Source organism: Pelecanus crispus, chromosome 4 (assembly GCF_030463565.1).
Source record: "Pelecanus crispus isolate bPelCri1 chromosome 4, bPelCri1.pri, whole genome shotgun sequence".
In the NCBI taxonomy this organism is placed as follows: domain Eukaryota; kingdom Metazoa; phylum Chordata; class Aves; order Pelecaniformes; family Pelecanidae; genus Pelecanus; species Pelecanus crispus.
The window spans coordinates 20,694,198-20,716,113 of NC_134646.1; the positions used below are offsets into that span (position 1 = coordinate 20,694,198).

At 41.1% G+C, this 21,916-nt stretch overlaps 1 protein-coding gene across 1 annotated transcript in view; it reads right to left on the reverse strand.

Annotated features, from left to right (window-relative positions):
* ARHGAP24 (Rho GTPase activating protein 24) overlaps nt 1-21,056 on the reverse strand; it is a 190,883-nt gene extending 169,827 nt beyond the window's left edge. The window contains 1 exon segment of the mRNA XM_075709139.1: nt 20,862-21,056. Coding sequence (XP_075565254.1) covers nt 20,862-21,041 — 180 coding nt within the window. The 5' untranslated portion in view covers nt 21,042-21,056.
* Between the last annotated feature and the right edge of the window lie 860 nt (nt 21,057-21,916).

Genomic DNA, 21,916 nt, shown 5'->3' on the forward strand with positions numbered 1-21,916 from the left:
GCAAATAATGTACTTCCAGTCTCACAGGAAGTTATAAAAAGTCCTTCCTTTTTTACTTCCCCACACCTGAAGGTACAGGGCCCTTACTCATTTTTTCAAGACAGGGCAGTTACTACTGTCTCTTGTACGAAATTAGAAATGACAACATTATAGTAAGTTTTCTTTTCAGTTTACTCCACACAAAGCTTATGATTCCCTCCTGCAGGTAAGTGAAATAAGCAATGCAAACCAAAGAGACTATCATCATACAGAAAAGTTTTCTAGTGAAGAGCTACAAAATTTCAAATGCAGATTTGCAGATTCCTGCCAGCTGCGCTTATATTCAATTTACTGTTAATTTAGAGATAATACAAGAGCCACTTTACTCATCTTTAAAATGGTTACAACTCTTCTCATCGGTGACTGGCACAGAACTGTCACCACCAGCAGCCATACCACAGCATTCAGATGCCGTGCTGTGGGAGAGGGTGTTGTCCCAAAGCACCAGCTCCCCCATCAGTATTCCCTAGCTTTGGCACGCTCTCGCCAACCTCTTACCAACACACTGAAGGCAACATCAAGACATCTATGCAATTCAACCAAGCGCATCCAAACTCTAAACACATTCAGATCTGTGTGTTCTTAAGCAAGTTTTAAAAGGCCATTCCACCATTGTGATCCTGGATAATAAGAGCCAGGCTGCCATTTTCATGGAGTCTTTATATGACACACTGCCCCCATTCTCTGCAGCCACAGGGAGCTCAACCCTCTTTGTCCCTTACAAAATGTACTCCACGGGTTTAAAAGAACATTTTTCTTTCAGGAACCTAACTTTGTAGTTTCACCAAGTTCTTTCAGGCAAACAGCAAATATCATTCCTCTGCTGATTTCTGGTTGGGTTGCTTGTGCATGCACATGCTGAATGCGTGAAACTTCATTCCTTCTTCTGAAGGAATGCTTTCTCTGTTTTCCACTAAAAGGCAGGCCTTGGGCAGACAACAACAACTAAAAATGTAATTCCTGGAACTCACTATAAAATGCAGCAGAAAAAAAAAATGGGATATTTGTTCATCTTGCTGATGACAGAGCCTAGCATTTGCAATTGCTCCTGCAATGACAATCTCAACCTAAGTTAAAAAACAATCTCAACCTAAGTTAAAAATCAGTGTCTCAACTGTTATAACACTGGTGACTTAATTTACCTTTTTTTTTTTCTATGTATGCAGCTGACAGTTTTGAAAAGGTCTTACCTTAATTAAGATAGTCCTAGCATGCCGCTTCAGGTCCCTGACAAGAGTCCATGGTTTTGTCTTAGACAAAAATCTGTGTCACACTCAATGCGCAAAAAAGTGCATCCTATTGTGGACTTAATCAACAGACTAAACTAAATTAATGATCATCAAATCAATTTGATTTTTCAATATGCTACAAGCCCCCCACAAAATGAGGTCTGTATATTTTCAAAATATTAACTACAACAGAATCTTCATTTCAAATCCTATTAAAAATATTTTCTCTACCTGCTTTCACTCACATTCTGCAATGTTCTTAAGATAAAAACTGTTTATTAAATTATGCATACACTAAAACTAACTGTGGATAACTGAAAATATGTGAAAAACACAAACCCAGGCTCTTCCTTTTGGGATACTAAATTTCTCCCCACAGCATACTGCATAAGCCTTCATATATTTTGCAAGCCACATAATACGTAACACTTTCTGAAATTACAGTTCAGAAACTCTGTCTGTTAATTCGGATACCTGCCAGGCTAGGTAGGGCAGATGATCATTTAAGGATGAATATTTGTCCAGATCTACACCCTTAGGCTTCCTGCCCTTCTCTCCCCCAAGACCCCAGCCTCACTTTTGTTCTTTCCAAACATTTGCAATACCCTCCCACCTCCAAGCTTTTTTTTGGCACCTTGTCCCTCCACTCCACTTAACCAACACAAGGGTGCGTAGATATGTGAAAGGAGAGTGTTACCTGGAGTAACTCTACATCAAAACACAGTTGCATCCCGAGCATGCTTGCATCAGAGTGCAAGATGCAAAATGGGACTTGTCACCAGAGCTAAGTGACAAATGCATTCACGTTTCTGCCTCTCAGGACAAACACAGGCATATACAGAGCACGACTCTCCTCACACTCACCCAAAGCACACATTTTTCCAGTGGTTATTCCTCCTTTATTACCAAGCTCGTTCAGAAGGAAGCATGCATACTTGAGTAACAACTAATTGCTCTGAAGAGGGAAAGGAGAAATGCCCAGGCCTGAACATTGGTCACTACAAACTTCTTGAGCGCATCGAGGTCAGTGCAAAACCCGTACCACCAGCAGTTAGATGTAGTGTAGCCCACAGTATGCTTTTAAGCTGCCTTAGGTGACACAGATGCTGTCTGGGAACCCAGTCATTAAACCAAATTGTACACCAGCTGCATTGCACTACTCACCCAACTCAGGGCAAGGAGATCACCAGCATATAGCTGAAGAAAGTTAGCTGTCTAAATAATTATCCCTGGCAAAGCAAGCAACTTACACTGGATATTCCTGATTCACAACCAATTGTTGTCTCCTGCACCCAAAGCTGTTTCTCCTGGTTGTCAACAAACTCCCTGCCCCTTTGCTGGTACGCAGAAAAAGCAGTAGTGGTGTATTTTGACACTCCCTCCATTCTTACTTGTGTCTCCACATCACTTAAACTAAATTCATACCCTTCCTATGACTGTGTTTTTCAGAAAAGCATTTGCAGAAATCCAGAGAAAAACAGCCATAATTGACACTCTACCTGGCACACTCTGCTGCTCAGAAACTCATCTCAACCAGTACAGGATGTGTTTTTTCATCCCTCCAGCTGTAACTACTATTGCCCAGCACCTTTAAAAAAAAGGGAAGAATCTTTTCAGATCTTACTCCATTTTCATGCCAATGAAAACTTGCCCAGGCACCCATGTCAGTGCCACCTTCTAAATTCAGGAGTCCCGCGGAAAAGCTGCAAGTGTCCCTTCTTGACAGGTAACATCAAGGTCTGCTCTGAACCATTTATGCCAGTCTAAAGTAATCATTACTGTGTATCAGTCTATTACCAGCCTTCGTGGGTTTTATTGGTTTTGGTGGTTTGTTGTTATTGTTTTGGGGTTTTTGTTTGGTTTTTTTTAACTAAAGTAGAAAGCCAGGATCTGCTTTTATAACAGGATTTAAGGCATTTCTCAATAACACTGCTTTCACTGTTACAACCTAAATAGCCTTAAACTAAAAAGATAGCAAAACAAAAAAGTCACCACCACCACCACCACCAAAAAAAAAAATTAGCTGTTCTAGCAGATATAGATTAAGATATTTATATAGGTTTGGAAAATTTGTGTAATAAAGTTTAAGTAAATGAAACTGTACCTAGAGTCATTAAAGTGATAGGACATCTGTTGCGTCTCAGAAAAAAAAGTAAATTTAACTCCCAAACTGCTACAATATTTATAAACTCCCAAGTGACACCTCCACTGGGACACACAGAGCTACCAGGTCATTGCAATAGCAAAGCTGCAGGTTGCTTTTACATGTTTGACTTCAGGTTTATATCCCTGTCAGCACCTGCATTTTCTTTGTATTGTGCACAGACAGTGCTTTTCACAGTACTTAACTAGCACTATGTCAGTCAAGCTGGATACAAAACCTAAAATATTTTCTACTTCTACCTGAAAACACCGGGACACTTCTGATCTAGTAAGGCACTTGTCAAATGGAATGCAGTCTCTGCTTGCTAAGATAATGGTGATGTTACCACCCATTACACCAGTCCTACTTTTTTTTTCTCCACAGTTCTGAGAAAGAGCTGGATACGCTGATACCCAATACTACAACAGTCATTAAGGGATACGAGGCTTGAGCAGAAGTCTACAGTGAATTAAAGCTGGAATACCTGAAAGAAAACAAACCTTGCAATAACAGAAGAAACGGTGCTAACTGAATGACATACTTTTAAAATCCACTCAACACTGTCAGCTAGACTGTGCACATTTTTCACCCCTGACAAGAACAAGTGAGATGCATATACATGGTCTGCATGTGTGTGCCCATCTAAAACTCACTGCTTAGTCTTTCCCTTTGCTTTTATGCAAACCAGCAAGGCCAAAGCCCAAAGCCCCCCTCTTATCTGCCTGGCTCCCAGAGCCTCTGTTCTAAAATTGTTTCTAATCTTTTTACCAGGCTCTACATGCAAAGTGGCTTGTCCCAGAAATTTTGGTTTTCTTAGAAAGAACTCATAGAAAAACAATGGATTCATTTGGAAAGTAACATGAACTAGGAGCTTCGAAGCATCATGCAGGATCACTTACACTGCAGATAGGAAGGCAAAAGACTCATCTCCAGCACTCTTCCACAAAAATACTATCTTCAGCATTTTCTTTTCAGACAGTCTTTAACGTTAGCTGTTCTCTTAGAGAAGCACAGCTTCTTGCCTCCTCCCCAGCTCAACTCCACCACTGCCCAAAATCCAGCCAGACCCACAGCCAGTCTGAGCTCAGCAACCCTTCCTGAAACTTTCCCTCCCCCTCTTCTTCACGTGTCACCCTGAAGACAGCAGGTGACAATGGTATTCCTGGCTCCTGGTGACACTGTTACTATTTGAAAGATATGTACCAGAGGTACCCATAAGAAAAATTGATGTGGGGTTTCCAAAATTTCACACAGATAATTTTATCCCTTAGTAAATCTCTTCCTGAAATGATTTAGGTAGAGCAAACCCTACCTTACTGCAACATCACCTTTTGGGTCAAATGAGAAGGCCTTCTCCCAGTACTTATTCTTGCACACATCTCTTTCTCTCCCCTCCTAACCCTGACCATTTCATCTGACAGAGCAGACAAACAGAGTTTTCCTCTCCAGAGGGACTCTCTACCACCTCACTCCTGCTGGGCACACAGTGGCCAAATTGTCAGCTGTCTGTGTAAGCAGCTAATAGAGAAATCTGTCATTCAACCTTCTCCCTGACTACACACGCATTAATGAACTCCACAATGTGCAGCAATTCTTTTCTGGATAGTATCTATTATTCACAGCCACCCTACTTAAAAAGCCTTTATGTTCTTCCTGAATGTTTTGCAACACACTGGGGACCTGACAGACACAGTTCACAGGATAAAGGCGGTTTGCCTTTAGCTGGTTTCATTCTTCAGCAGCCATCTGCTGCTGTCCCATTGCTGGCATTACCACTGATTTGAGAGAAGCATATGTATTGTTCTCACATCTCAGAAATGCCTTGGCATTTTACTGTCTGGTTTGTTTAACATTATTATTCTACTGTGAAACGTTAATTTAAAAGTGTCTACAAACTGAGGGTTAGAGAGCATTCTGTAAAAAAGCCCCTTTGTCCCTGTATCATCCACAGAGCATACCTTCATGAGCTCTACTGTGAGCTGCCTAAGGTTTTAAAAACAATAGTGGCTGAAGTCTTTTATAAGAAAGAACTACAAGCCAAGTACTAAAGCTAATGCCATTTGCAGATGCACACGGTATCTCACAAGCTGAGCCAAACAGAATAATGCAAGCAAATAATTATCCTCTGAAGAAAACGGAGAGAATGTGAAGAATGGTGGTTAACAGAGTAATGAAAGTCTTACCAGCTCTTTAGGTCTGGAAATCCAGCTCTTCCTCCCCACACCTGCTGTGAAACCCTGGTCCTGTTCTCTAGCCAGTCGTTTAACATGCTTTTCCCTCAATCTCAGGTTACATTCTTTGAGCCTACAGAACACTGCTAAATTTTCTCACAGGCCCCTCTGATCACTTCACCCTCCCGCCCAAGGCCAAATGCTTACATTCGTGTCCAAACTCCCACAGCACCACATTCAAGACCCTCATCTGAAAAAGACTGCAAAGCTCTGCCTGCATGTATTTAACCTCCCTCCGAAATTTCCCCTGCTTGCACCCTCTTGACGCTGCCAGCTCAAATTACACTCTGCAAGCTAAAAACATCAACTGAACTAGTTCACCTTTGAGCTAGTAGATCCACAAAGCACCTTCTCATTGAGATTCCAGTATTGGGCAGCATCCATCTCCTCTTGTCTTTCCACCAGTACTCCCATTTCAGCAGCAAAGAGATCATGGGACAGGGGGAATGTAAATCCATCATCCATGCCCTACAGATGGTCTCAGTCCTGACACATGGATGCTGCTAGAGGAAGCCAAGTGCAAACAGTACTTAAGGGCCTTTCACCCTTGCCTGTCTCCTCCTACTTCTCCAGCTCTGCTCCTCTCCCAAAGCACAGTGCAATGGGACAGGGAGGTGGAGGAGCAGGAGCACACCATGGACATTTACTGTGGAGAAAACAATATAAACTAAAACCAAACTAAAGAACGGACACTTTCTGGCAGACTCCATCCCAGTCAAGTACACAAGCTTGCTCTTCTCTTCAACAGTAATACTTTCTTTCGGATAACAGGGTAACCTGAAAGCTTATGAAGGAGTACCTGCTTAGGCACACAGGTGAACTCAAGCCTTTCAAAGTAAGAGGGTCTGGAAAGCATCCTGCATTTCTAGGGTCCTGTAGCCTACTGGAGACATACAACTGTTGATCACTGCACTGGATGCAAGTCATATGGCTGCCCTTACAGAGAACATCACACAACTGAATTACCATGCGCTGCTTTCGAGAGCTGTACTGTGTCTGGTACTCAAACATATTCAGGAAGGAAAATATTTCAGAAATATTGGAATATTTGAGGAAAATAATTTTTTCATAAATACAGTGAATATGCATAATTCGACTAATGAAACCCTTTTAACTTCTGAAACCTGGTGTCTTTTAACAGCAGTACTGGTACTGCTGGTTTCGTAACACAGAACCCATGATACCCAGAAATATGCAGAGGCACCAAATTGAGCAGGATGCCTGGCAATAGAAAAGACATTGAGAGACACATCTGTAGTACAGTCTCCATACATAGCACTGCTTTAGTTAGTACAAAACTGCTCCAACAATTCAAAGAACAACAGCTCATATATACAGCTATTCTGAACATTACATCGGTATTTTCAGCAGGACACAAATAACTGTGCGAAGTTCCAATGCTGTCATCTTCTGGGATACCAAGAAAAGCAGCAACAATTTAACCTAGCAGACCTTCCTTCTGTTTAATTAAACATTTCATTAGAAATACTACTGTACTTACATATGAGTCATCATATCAAAAAAGTGCAAGAATACAGCTGTGTTGTGAATGCAAGCCAAGAATGGGTATCTTGGTTTTACTTCGTATTTTCTTCATGTCAGCTTAATAGCTTAATTAGCTTACTCACAATGTTAAATACTCTCAGATTTAGACATTAAATCAGCTTTTTGTGCATTCAGAGCAGTATATGTGTTTTCTTCACTCAGTTAATTGGCTACTTCTTTCCAGTGTAGCGAAGGGACACCAAAATAATCACTGTGTTTACTAGAGTAGCTATTACACTAAAGAGGTTAAAACAAATGCTATCATGCACACTTGTTTGGTTTTAAAATTGGATGTAATCTGTTTCTTGCAATCACAAACACATCCACAGGCCTTGTGAGAAACATCACCTAAAACCAAGGGTCATAATGCATCGGTCCTAAAATCCTGATTTCACACTTGAGTAAAGGCTGGGTTTTCATGCTCCAAAGTCACAGGTGCCTTGGTAAATGTAAAGCTCCTGCTCGCAGAGGAGAAGGGAGAAGGACTGGGCTTTCTGTTTCCAGTGAAGACGGCTCCACAGCCAGCCAGAGGCAGTGATAGCACTGATGTTTCCTAGACTTACGTCTTTTATTGGAACAAGTGCTTTATTAGAACTTGGAGACTATTTTAAGGACAAAAGCTCACCTCTTCCTCTCTAGCATCTCCTCGACATAAGGTATGTGAATCCTTGTCTGCAACTGGCTGAGAACAGCTTGATTACTAGTAAAATGCTAGATTTTACCTTCACCTTGGTACAAGCCAGAGGGTAGAAACTTATTTTATGCATTTCTTCTATTGTCACATTATAAACTAGCGAAGATTTATTTTTCTCTGTACCCTCCACCTCAGCTCAGGTTAACCTATTCAAAAATGAGGCAATTGGCCAGAAAATTGAAAGCCAAAAACTTCAGTACATCAAAGAGGCTGACACAGAGGCTCTGTATGTTTTATTTTTCAGCTGTGACTCATGCTTCTTTTTCCCAGATAGTGTTGGTTATATAAATGACATTATATAAATACAGAAAGAAAATGAAGAAACACACCTGGAATAACAATCAAACCCAGGAAGCAAGAGGAAAAAGATCTTCTGTTGATCTGAAGTTAGTTAAATGCAACATATATGTTTTACAGCCTAGACTGTGAATGAAATCTAACACTGGACTTCTTCCAGAGTAATCTGTGACTTCTCATACCAAACAACATACATACCTTCAGGAGTCCACTATTACACGTATCTTGCTAAACCTCACCCCCATGTAGCTTTTCACTCCTGGCACTTTCCTACTTGGGGACAGAAGAGTTTTGATACTGTATGGAATTTAACACACCTTCATTTAAAGGAAATGAAGCAGGTTTGATGCTCATGAGACTGATCTGGCATTCTTGAGAGGCACAAAGAAGGTTACAGCACAGCAAACTTCACGTTGCTACACCTCCTTTTCTTTCCAAGCTCTACCCATGGCCAATCTCCCTGCTCTTAAACATTTATGTAAGGAATTGTGAAAAAACAGATTGCTCTCAGTCTGCCTTTTTTCTTTATCCTTTTCAGAGAGGTGCTAACAGGAGTTGTAACTAATACCAATCATGCTAGCATTTCTTATGAGGTGTTTTCTCAAAAAGTTCCTCTAGGCAATCTTTCCCCTGTTGAAAGGGATTATTTCTGTAACACGTAAAAGTTGGTTTATATAGCACATCATCTGTCTCACTTACAGGAAACTAGATCATTATGCTGGATTTAAGAGCACGCAGATGAAGAGGTAATACTGCATTCAACAAAAGATATCAAGCTGTGAAGCTCGCTCCCAGATACTCCATGGTTAGTGAAAACGTATTAGAAATGAAAGGTTTATTATAAAGTGTGCTGAGCAACAACTTCATCTGCAGAAAAAATATGAGGAGAAACACAACATATAAATAATTTGCTAAATATACTTTCAGCTTGCAAAAGCTAAACAGAGTTTCAGTAATTGCTGGTACACGATGGGATAGGTATCACTTTTAAGCCCAGGGAGGAAATCTGGTACCTTAACACTAGGCAAATAGTAATTTTAATAAGAATGACAGACCGAAGTTTTTAACAATATCCTTTCTCCCCACAAATACTAAACCTCTTCTTCAGATGTGGAGCATTATTTATTGCTCTTCAAGTGAGGAAAAGGCAAAGAAGGAAGAGGAAAAAAAGGGCAAGTGTGTCTCAAAACATCTAAATAGTTCCAGGTTTGTTTCAAGCTGTTCACTTTTTTTTTTTTTTTTTAAATCCTGCTAGAGTGTTTGTGCTTTTTAAAATGCATTTTTAGGATACTAAAGCTCTGATTAAACAGGCAAAAAAAGGAGTTGGGTCCTCACCAAAGACCAGGTGGGCAGCCTGAGGGGTGACCTCTGTGCTCCTCACAGCATAAGGACAGAAACACACTAATTAATAGATATAGCACCATGGCATGCAGGCTTTTCATTGCTCCCCATCCTTCACATGTCTAGCACTATTTCAAGGTTGAAACAGTCATCCCTGCAAAGTAAACCAGACCTGCCTTTTTGCCTTTGCTTATGGGAAGAAAGGGAAACTTAAGTTTGAAGCAAGACACTATGGAAACAGGGAGGGAAAAGCAGGACGCGAGTAGTACTAAAACCTAGCTGAAACCTATGGATTAGGTGAGGAAAGTCTACACTGCTGAGCCATCATACAAGAAGATTCTTATGAGATCCCCACTGTATTCTGGCAACTGCACATATAGTGGCTTACTAAAGCATCAGCTCATTACTTAAATCACAGCCTTATGTCTGTTTTCTATCACCTGCATGACCAGATCATTACACTAATGCTCAGTTCATGTCAACAGGCTTCCAAAACACATGCCTGTGTCTATGAAAGTCCTTAGTACTCTTCAATTGCTTGTGGTCGTTATTCATGAGTTAAAAGCATTTGTTTTTTCTTGGAGACACTGCAATTACTCAGAGCAGGAGCTCTTTGTGGGTAGCTGCATAGGCTTTTAATGGGTTTTATTCTGCAGCCCAAGCAGTAACAGAGAAAGCTTTTGTTAGCTCCACTTTTGTGCTGCAAGTCTGCTGAAAGGGATGTCCCTCCAGCATTAGAAGTTAACTTAGCTGCTTCTGTTACCATTCAACCCTTGGCCTCTGTTCTGAGGCTGCCAACACAAATACCACCTGTGATGGCCATTCTCATAAACTTGTTCTGTATGAAGGGATTTGAAATGTCTGGCTCAGCTTGTCAGGGAACACGTGGCAACGCAAAGGCTCTAATAACCAAGACACTGAAGGGAGGGTTTTTTTGTCCACAGCACCTATGTTACGTAGCACGTCTTCACCATTTCCCTGCGTTTGAACTTGCATAGGATTCAGGTTATTTTTCATGTGATCAGCGTAAGCTCACACAGAAGAGCATTTATGCAGTCCAGCTGAATGAAGCTGAAATCAGTGGACTTGTACAAATGCTGCTAAAAATCATTGCTAGAATCAGTCCTCAGTTACTAAAGCAACAATATTAAATAAGTCCCTTAGCAATATGCAAGGAAATAAGCAAGCACACCTAGGATTTATTTGAACAGGGACTTTAACTATGGCCTACACAAGATAACACAGCACCAACTGAACTTTTCCACATCTTGAGCATTCTCTTAATAGCATATGCTAATCTAGAAGCTACCTGGAGCTGCTCCAGGTTATGAGTTGATCAAATGTCACTGAATTTGATCAGTCAGGCTCCAAAACACAACATTGGTGTCTATTCATTATGTCAAGTGTTTGCCCTTAGACAAGGCAAACTTATCACATAGCCTCTGCTGCCCAAATTAATGGAGTGTAAAAAAAATATTTCCTTATATAACAGTTAAGGCTCCACATATGCTTGAAAGAGAAAGCATTAGGTTTACTTAAAGATTAATCTGGAGATTGATTTCCACAGAATTTCACCTTATACCCTCAGACATGCTGTGTAGCAGTATTCACATTAGTTGCTTTACTCTACTGGAACAACAGCTACTAAACAAGGAAAGGTAGAAACATCTAGAGCAGACCATTGCTGTCCGACTGAATATGGCAAAAGGCACAGCACTGCACTGGAGCTGATAATACAAAACCACTGGCATGATTAGGAATTTAGACCAGCAGTCTTTCAGACAAGAAGGTGGCAGTAAGAAGACAATCAATGATAACCATCACAACACATCAGGTATGTTTTTTTAACCACCAGCAGCGTGACACCATCCTTACTCCACACAACTTCATTAACCTGTTAAATATACATTCATCAGCATCCACCAGAAAAGCACTTTTCATCTGGCAGGCAACAGAGAAAAGCAGAAAGAGAGTATCTCCCCTGTCCTCCCTGGCCCAAACCCTGTAACTTGGCACAAGCCAGAAATGGAGAGGAAAGGAGAGAAGGAAAGATGATGCAAGCATAAAAACAAATGCAAGACTCAAGACAGTTACAGACTGGGCAGCTCCACCACCATCAAAAAGCAGTTTTGTACCATGTAGTGGCTTCTTACATCTGGAAGTATTGCTCATCCATGAAATGCAGTGAAGCATACTAAGGGTTTAACTTTGTACTTCAGAGTTAGCCAGCTATTACAAACAAGCCAGTTCCCTGGTCCCACGAAGCGAAAGGTGGGAGCAGTTCTCTCAACATTTGCACTAAGCAGATGCATTGGCCATCAAGAACTGAAATTAAGCTGTTGGCTAGTTTACATCTTATTAGAGTGCCTATCTTTTCCTATCTAACAGCAGCTGTTGGCTGAGTCTAATTATACACACAGTTTATACAACACATGGTAGCATACTTGAGAGCTTTAGCTCTGAATGCACACATGGGTCAATGGTGCTAGCATTTTCAATCAATGCCATGAGGCATTTTTGCTTTGTTCTATTATAAAAATATTTACTAAAACTAATTTCCCAGTTTGGATTGATTAAAGATACAGAAGTCTGGAAGCATGTATTTGTTGTTCCAAATGGCTTTGGAAGAGGACCTGGGGCTGCGCTGCCTGCCGCATAAACAGGCCGACTCAGGTGGGATCATCTTTTCTTTACCATCCTGACTTTCCGACTTTGGTTATAACAACAAAAAGTCCCAGTGGAATACACAAGTCCAAACACCATGAAAGGTTCACATTTCCCACCTACAAAACTGTCTCAACTCAGGAATTTTGAACTTCAGTCACTGGAACAGTTTTCTGAAGCTTAAAAGGAGATAGACACGTTCTCAGATTTGCACAGCATTGAGGCTTGCTGTTTGTTTTTTGTTTTGGGGCAGGTGGGTGTCAAAATGCATCGAAGAGGCTGATTATGGAAAGAACTTACAAACTCTTAGTTTTAGTTTAAACTGAAGATCTACTGAGGTAGCTAGTGGAACTGCTGGGGGCATGGGGAATAGGAAGATAACCACTTAATCTGTTATTTTCCAAGACCCCAAATGAGATAGAGACACTGAACCATGTCAGAGAGCAACAACCGTACAGCTGGCCCTTTACGAATGCTATATATACTGGGAGAGGAGGGGGGCAGTTATTTCACCAGCCAATGTATTCGGAGGCAAAGGAAAACCCAAGGGAAGCTGGGGTCAGAGCTGGATCTGAAGAGAGAGACAGCAGCAATGCAAGAAGGACAAAGACTGCAGCTGAGGGCTGTTTTGATAATTCACTGAAGTTCAGGGAGAATGAAAAGCTACAAGCCCTCAGGAATGAAGTATGCACAGATTTAAAAGAATTAGTAGAATAGCAGGACAGTAGTTTGTAGATGTTACCAGTACACTCACAGACAATGACACAACTGCTACATGCAAAGCTGACTAAGACACTGAATACTCCTTGCATTGCACTGAAACCTAAAAACCATGTTCATGGGGGAACTGAATTTCCAACAGCTTAAGCTAGGGCAAAGCACTGATCAAGCATTGCCTGATTTTGGCACAGAATCCATAACCTTGCACAGCGTTTAGTGACACTCCTGTAATTAACGTGGCAGTTAATGCTGGAGGAGAAACCTTTTTTCTTCCTGTGAAAATTTTTAAGACTCCTACTGGGCCAAGCCCAAGGCCTCCAAAGTTTTTCAAAGGAACAAAACAAAGAACAATTACTGAAAATTCAAGTTCACATTTTTGGTCTGAAAGAAGCAGAAAAGGGGATTAAAGCTGGAATTTGATCACCTCCAAGTTGAGCACCTCAGTGACTGACCTTGTGGCTATTTGTCTCAGACTGAGAAGAAATTCAGTCCTGTGAATTTGAGAAATCCTTCCCAAGCAACAGAATAATGTCATTAGAAACACCCTGGTTTCAAATAAACTTAGCCTTATCGCACTAATCTCTTTTGTACAAAATTCCCATGGGTATCTACTGACCAAAGTGTATTATACCTTTAATAGCACTGACATAAGTCATTGCAGTAAAAAAAAGTGTCTCTACGAGTAAGTTGCTGAAACCTGCATCAATAAATGACTTGAAAACTTACAAAGGCACACAGGTATTAGAAATAGCAGAACTTTCTACTGTATGTAAAAGCTAAGACCTATCCTTCAATAACCATTCCAGAAATTTCACTGCCTGAGTTGCAAAAGCCTGCTTATATTCATATACTTGAGGAATCATTCCCTGAAAACCCATAAAAAAGGTCGAAAGCAGTTTTGGGTCTTTGACTTCACTTTCTGCACGGAACAGCCACCACTGTAGCAGTTCACTACGTGAGAAAGACCAGGCTTTAGATTGCTTTGCCTGTTGCCATGCCAGGTCATATCTGTTTCTGTCTCACACAGAAGAAAAAGCATGAGATTCTGCTACTCACATCAGACAGGATACAACTCTTCTTGCCTCATCTGAAAATCAGTGATAGAGTTAAAAAGTTAATTTTCAGTTTAAAATTTGAGAGACCTTATGTTCAGTGGATGGAGATCAATAATGATTAGAAAGGAAACAAATGTACTTGTCATAAATAGAAAGGCATGTTACACAGAGGCTTCTCTTCCTTCAACTAAGCATTTCAAGAAACAGGAAATATCATTACACCAGGAACACACAGCTAACCCAAAATCTGTTTCTAGTTTGTATGACACGCACAAAACTGCAATGAGCAGTACCTTACTCTAGTGAGCTTATGTAAAGTCAAAAGCCATGAAGGGGAAGAAAATGAAGGAGAGGATACACTCCAGACTGCCAAATGACAAGAGGACAGCAAGAACAACCAGGCCATGACTGCACTGAGCTCAGTGCGAGCCAACTGCTCTGCTGCAACCTGCAGTGCAAGTTTACCCAACAACAAGCGCTCCACAAGCAAAATTATTAGAAGGGGCGTACAGTCAGTCACAAGGAGGCTCCATCCAGATATCTGAAAAATGGGTCCACTATTTCTTGTCTACTTTATATTTTTTTTTTAGACAAAGTTCAGCAAGACCAGCTGGAAACCTCAGGACTGCTCCAGAGCATGTTACTGTCTCAGGAAGTCATTGACAGCTGACTGCCTTTGCAGAGTACCATATTATTTGACTTTTTTTAAAACCTTCATGTAAGGTGTGTTGGACATCTTTCCATTCCACTGCATTCACATGAACTGTTTAAGGTGTGCTTTCTAATGGATTTTTTGTGGAGGCTTTTTATTTCTTTGGTTTTTAAGTTCCATATTCACCACACTCAAAAAAAACAATAGCCAATAATAGAAAGCCTTTCTGGTAAATCCTTTTATTACTGGCAAACATCACTACTGATCTCAAGAAAATCCTATGTGTTCCCCAGGGCTCTGTTGTGGGGCCAGCCTTGTTTAATATCTTTATCAACGATCTGGATGAGGGGATTGAGTGCACCCTCAGAAAGTTTGCAGATGACACCAAACTGGGTGGGAGTGTTGATCTGCTGGAGGATAGGATGGCCCTGCAGAGGGACCTGGACAGGCTGGACCCATGGGCCGAGGCCAACTGTATGAGGTTTAACAAGGCCAAGTGCTGGGTTCTGCACTTGGGTCACAACAACCCCATGCAACGTTACAGGCTTGGGGAAGAGTGTCTGGAAAGCTGCCTGGCAGAAAGGGACCTGGGGGTGCTGGCTGACAGCCGTCTGAACATGAGGCAGCAGTGTGCCCAGGTGGCCAAGAAGGCCAACAGTATCCTGGCTTGTATCGGGAATAGTGTGGCCAGCAGGAGCAGGGAGGTGATTGTCCCCCTGTACTCGGCGCTGGTGAGGCCGCACCTGGAATACTGTGTCCAGTTTTGGGCCCCTCAATACAAGAAAGACATTGAGGTGCTGGAGCGTGTTCAGAGAAGGGCAACAAAGCTGGTGAAGGGTCTGGAGCACAGGTCTTAGGAGGAGCGGCTGAGGGAACTGGTGTTGTTTAGTCTGGAGAAGAGGAGGCTGAGGGGAGACCTTATTGCTCTCTACAACTACCTGAAAGGAGGTTGTAGTGAGGTGGGTGTTGGTCTCTTCTCCCATGTAGTTAGCGATAGGACGAGAGGAAATGGGCTCAAGCTGCATCAGAGGAGGTTTAGTCTGGAAATTAGGAGAAATTTCTTCACGGAAAGGGTAGTCAAGCATTGGAAGAGGCTGCCCAGAGAGGCGGTGGAGTCCCCATCCCTGGAAGTGTTCAAAAAACGGGTAGATGTGGCACTTCGGGACATGGTTTAGTCTAGTCTACCCTTGATTGGTTTAGTGTGGACTTGGTAGTGTAGGTTAATGGTTGGACTGGATGATCTTAAAGGTCTTTTCCAACCTAAACGATTCTATGATTCTATGATTCTATATAATTTCATCCAGCATATTGAGTTTCCAGTGAAATTCCTGAGAAACATGCTTTGCCTATCAAGCTCCCACATTTCTTGTGACACCTGCATAATTGCATTTGATTAATTTCTCCCTTACAGTTTGCAATAGGTTTTAGGTAACTCAGTATTTCAACGTACTGCTCCTACAGAGGTGAGGGTTCACCCAGTAGCACATGTCCATCCCAAGACTGTTTCCTAGACTAATAGGAAGTGTTTTGCCTAGAGATGGTGGTGGTGGTGGGGGGGGGGGGGGCGGAAATCATCAGTGGTCTGGACACTCCTTGCTGTTTTCACATCAAGTCCCTGAATTTGCTCCATGAAAGGTGGAGTTTTGAGTAAGGCTCACAAAGCTAAGCATGTAGAGACTTGGTGCTTCACATCCTCCCCTACGCAAGACCAAGGGAGCTGCTCTTCGAAGTCAAAGCAGTATCTGCTGAGCAGCTGTTTCACTTGCTATGCTGCTCTTCAGTATTTACACGAAAGCTGGTTCCTGTGGCTTTCCAAAGGCAAGGACCAGAATGAATAATAGTCTGATCTCCCTTACTGAAAATCCTCTAGGCAACAAGGAGAGATGGCCATTTCTTGTGATGCAGTTCTACACTGCATGTACAATTTTTCCCTCCACCCAGAAATGTTATCCATCCCCTTTTAACTTGTAATAAAGCATGATGCTCAATCTTTAATCATATTCAACACTAATACTGAAAGATTTCCCCTACTGACAGGCTAAGTTCCAAATTATGTAATTATCACATTAATTTCCATTTACCACATTCATCAGAAGCTTTATTTTAATTTAAAAATGCAACTGAAATTCTTCATGTTTCCTATAAATGCCATTAAATGGATTTTTCGGTCAATGAAATTTTTACACAAATTGAATTAAATGGGAAGCACATATTTTGCCAGAAAGCAATACCTCAAAATATATTCTGTTTGTACAAAGACAGTCTTTCCCTTACAGACAAATGGTGACCTGTACTTAAGATTCCAGCTGCCACTTACTTTCAATCAAAGACCGATTCAAATTCCACGTTTAAGATTCACACCTTAGCATTCTAATCTGCTGTCCCTTCCCAGGGTTTGTCTAAGATCCTGTGAGCCACTGAATACTGTTTAACATTACTTACGCCAAACAGTTAAGAGCTTAACAAGATCTAGAGGATAAAAACTGCACGCCAAAATGTTCAGGATGGGATATAAACTGAAATAGCAGATCGTTGTCTGCTTTCAGGCATATACCGACAAGTATTTCTTGAAGGCTAGTTCACAGTTCTTTAAGATCTCCCTACTGTACACACCTCAAATTCAAGTCCATAAACCAAGTTGAGTGGCAATGACATTAAATAGGTACCTAAGCCTAAAACACTGTTTTGACTGGATGAACTTGACCATTCTTGTTCATTTACAACCTCATATCAATGCTTGTCCATGAGTACAGGTTAGCTAGCTTTGCTCCCATAAACTCACTTCCTCAGTAACACCAGGAGAGTGTGACAGCAAAGCTGCAACAAGGAGATGATGCTTGGAAGCTCCCTCCTGCTGCTCATAAAACCACAGAAAAAGCATGCTGTCTCACTGAGGAGGCACTGACTTCCTCCTCCCATCTTCAATTAAGACCATGCCAACCCAGACACAGCTGGAGAAGTTAACCATTGGCAGAGAAGAAAGCAGGAAATAAATTTCCATGGGCTGCATTTACACAGCAGCTGTACTGTGAAACAGGGAATGCTAAATGCTGATTTCTTTCAGCTGCCCACATTTCAAGCTTGGATAGCTGACCTTCAGATCTACCATAATACTAGCTTTCTAAAGCACAACGGGCTGTCAGAAGTAAGGTGACTTACGAAGACAGTAAAAAGAATTAACAAGGCAAAATCCAGTGTCACTTCCAAGAAGTAAAAATTACACAGAATTATCAGAAATCTTATTTTATTTATTCACATGGCTTGCTCACTTATTTGTAGAGGTTTTTTGTCTTCTAGAATTAACTGGATTATTGCTATCCATACCGGCATCTTCAGGAAACAGATATGCCATCTTTGCCAGATCCCCAGAGACATTTCAAGGATATCGGAGCAAAAAATAGCTGCTATTCTTACTGATAAAACATTAGAAAGGAAAGATTCTTGTGTTTGATGATGATAAAGAATCAATGACAAGTCACTGACCTTGACTATAAGACTAAGAGCTGTGTACTGCTTTTTCTTCTGTTGTTCTTCGCTAGCTCTGTGTGCCTGTAGGCATCTGACACAGGTTGGCAGGGACATTTCCTGACACTCACACTGATAGTTAATGACTTTTAAATTTAATAGTCTGACACCAAGGAGATGTACACTTAATGACTAAAGCATATGTGGTAGCTGCCTATATTACTAGCAGGAAATGAGTATGCTTCAGGAATTCCAAAGCATTTACTGATGGTTTAGACAAAAGATGTTACTTGTCTTTATTCCCACTATAAACAGGCACTTGTAGAATAACGTCTGACAGATAATAATATTTTTCTGAAATTCAGTTCCATTCACATGTCCATCACTTTCAAAAACACAAACATCATGGCGTAATTTCTGGTACAGACTGGACAGAACCCAAGCCCAAATGTTAAGCAGACTGGTGCTCAGGACACCTGCTGAATTCACACCAGAAACTGGATTCTGCTTTTTTCTAATTTGCATTAAGGCTATGAACATAAACTCACTGGCTTGTCTTGTCCTCTCCTGCTACAGTTCTTCCACCTTCTACAAATATATAAACACAGGGTGTGCAATTAGAGCATTCGTCAGGACGAGTTATCACTGCTCTCTGCCTCCTTCCAAACACAGCCAATGAGTAAGCAAAATAAAAACTACAATCCGATTTGGAAAAAACCCTCATTAACTCCCTTCCATTATATTACTGACTAAAAGAATTATTGTACAATTGTACATTGTACAGACTGTACAATCCAGTAGTGAATAAACAGGTATGTATCCTAAATACAGATCCAATGACCAACACAATAATATAAAAAAATACTGCTCGCCATTTCCTAATGATATCCCTATGTACTGAAAATTCATGGTATCAGTGGAGTTCTTTGCTTTAGTTCTCCACAGTAAGAACAACAGGGTTCCCAGAAGGTCATAGCAATTTTCTTGTCAAAGTTAATGCAGCAAACCCTTCCATGTTGTTAAATGGGAAAAAAATATTTCTGTACATGGCATTGAACCTGGGACATATTTCAGGAACTGGCAATTCAGTTTGCTTCAGAAACATTCCAAAGCTACACCAAGGTGAGATATTGACTGATCCTAATTTGGACAGGCCCATTCATTTTCCAAACCTATTGGCCTCTTTTTAAGTTACACTTTTGTCGGCACTTCTGCCCCCCCACTTTGTATCTCTAGGTGTCTTTATGAACTTACTTGAGACTTATATGGAAAACTCAAACAAACTTTTAGTTATTTAATCAACTGCTACCTAACCTATCAAAGGTATCAGAAGATCAGAATCACCTCCCTTTCACAAAAGGGAAGCAGCAAAGTCAATAGGACCTTCTGAAGTCATCGCACAGGTCAGTGGCAGACAGACAAGATGGTAATTTGGGCTCCATAGTGCTATACAAAGCTCCATCCAATACAGCATTGTGTCACCTCTCAAAAAGCAATGAAGTCCTTGCATGCAAACATACTGCCAGATGTCAAGTGCTAGGAGGCAGAGTTCTATTCTGGAAACCCAGGCTCTGGCCCATAAACGTTTTGCTTTGATGGCTGCTTTTTACACTCTTGATTAACTATATATATATAGTGAAAGATACATTTGATTTCCCAGAAATTATTAGCTACATCCTATTCAAAATAGTCATACTAACATATAATTTGTAAATATGCAGTGTGCTATTTAATTAACCTATACTATCTGGGATAATTTTAAGGGCAAACAGCTACCAAGGCTGTGAAATTGGTACTTAGAAATCAACTTGTACAAGAACCTTCTTTGGGAACAATCACCTGAAGATGGAACGGTTTTCTTAACAGGTGCACCATAATGCAAACCGTAAAGCTTGACAAAGTGTCATGACCTGTTCCATACAGGAAGCTAGATTAGATGGGCTTTGCATCTCTGAGAACTCCCTGCAAAATTCCACATAAAGTTACACCATCAAAAATTTAGTAGGCATAAAAAATGAGTGCTGTTATATTTTAATATCTGCACAGAGGTAGCTCACAGATGTCAAGAGTTTTTTCTGAAGTCACAAGCATCTAGGAAATTATTAACACAGGATTATCATTCTCCTGTAGGTGCTAGCACAAGATCTCTTTTAACTTACTGTCACAGAGGCTCACGCCTGCCCTGACCTGAGAGGCAGCATTATTTACTCTACTCTTATGGCACTCTAGAGATAGGAGGCCCTAAAGCATGCTGGTGAAAAAGCTAAATAAACAGGAAAATAGATGAGCATTAAGGAGCAGTAAATCACCACAACAGAAACAGGCAGCAGACAGCAGTCTTTTCCACATTACAGATGGCAACGTTATTCAGGCTACAGTCTTACGGGATTTCCTATTTGGGAAGACACAAAAGCAGGGATACTGCACATTTTAAACAGCAGAAAAATAAGCAGTACCTTTTCAAATACAGCTTATTCATCTGCCTCAATCAAGTCCATCTGACTGACTTCTGCTACTTGAACTTCACGTGCACTTCACTCCCTTTAAAATGCTGCAATGAGAAAACCTGACCTGGACAAGGAAGTTTTAGAAACAAGCCTGGTGGGGAAACCACACTAACTGCCAAGGCCTGACTCAGTTTTGTGTTCACTGTAATCAAAATCCCAAGTTGTACTGAGTCAGCGTCAGAGACGGAGAGGTTTGGTTCTTTAAAACAGCAGACAATTCTGTTTACATTAACTTATTTTCCTCCCTCACCTCCCAGCCCATCTCCTCCTTTCACTTACCAAGGGCTTGGTTTCGTCTTCATCTTTGAAATAGTAAAGCTGGTCACCCTTGAGAACAAACCAGCGTGTGTGCCAGGTCTTGACAAAGCCTCCTTGCTTCCGCAGCCACCCACACTTAATGGCACTGTGCCGCCCTTGGCTCGGCAGGGGACTCTCTGCAGAGCCATTGTGTTCTTCCATGCTGGGACTGGGCAACTCTCCTGCTGAGAAAACAAGAGGAAAAGGTAAAATAATTAGATTATTATCCAGGCAGTAACTTGCTCCTTTCAACACAGCTGGAAAAGAAACATGCCTCGACTACAAAGGTGTGCTAGAAAAGCATTTACCATCTGCCTGCTTATTCTCATACTAGCACCCCATCAGCTGAGAGAATATAACTCACCTACAAAAGATAATAATACTAATGAACTGAGTTGCTAAAAAGCAGCAAGAGGCAAAAGATTTGTTCAAGTACAGTGTAAGATATTTTAACTGGCACTGAGGAAGTCATCAGCTGTTTCTTGAGGTGAGTTCTGCTGCATTACAGGCAGCAACAAGGAATGAATTTACAGTACATCTTCAGACTAAGGAAAGCAGTATGCTTCTCAATGCTGGACCTCCCCATTTAATATTCCCTGACAGGCTTGGGGCTTTCAGAGAATATTAAAGAAGCCTCTGCTTCTCTGGGGTTTAATGTACCCCATCGGACAAGCAGGCTTTTTTGTTTTGTTTTGTTTTGTTTTGTTTTACTGAAGTCCATTTAATGGAATGGTGACAGAGCAAGAATAGCTGCATAACCCCTCATACAAGCAATCCCCTGACTGAAGTGGGTGTGTGTCCAGCCACACTTATTACAGACATTTTGTAAATCACACAGAATTTTAGGTGTGTCAACTCAAGGAACAAGAAGTGTGTCAAAACCAGAGCTGAAGTGTGGAATTAAACTCGACCAAGTTTCATGAGGCTTTTTGGCCTTGTTAAAACTATACTTTTTAACCATCTCTGGACAATCATGAATCTTCCCGATGGATTTTGTACATACAAACATGCAGTCGTGCTTAATCTTCATGGTCAAA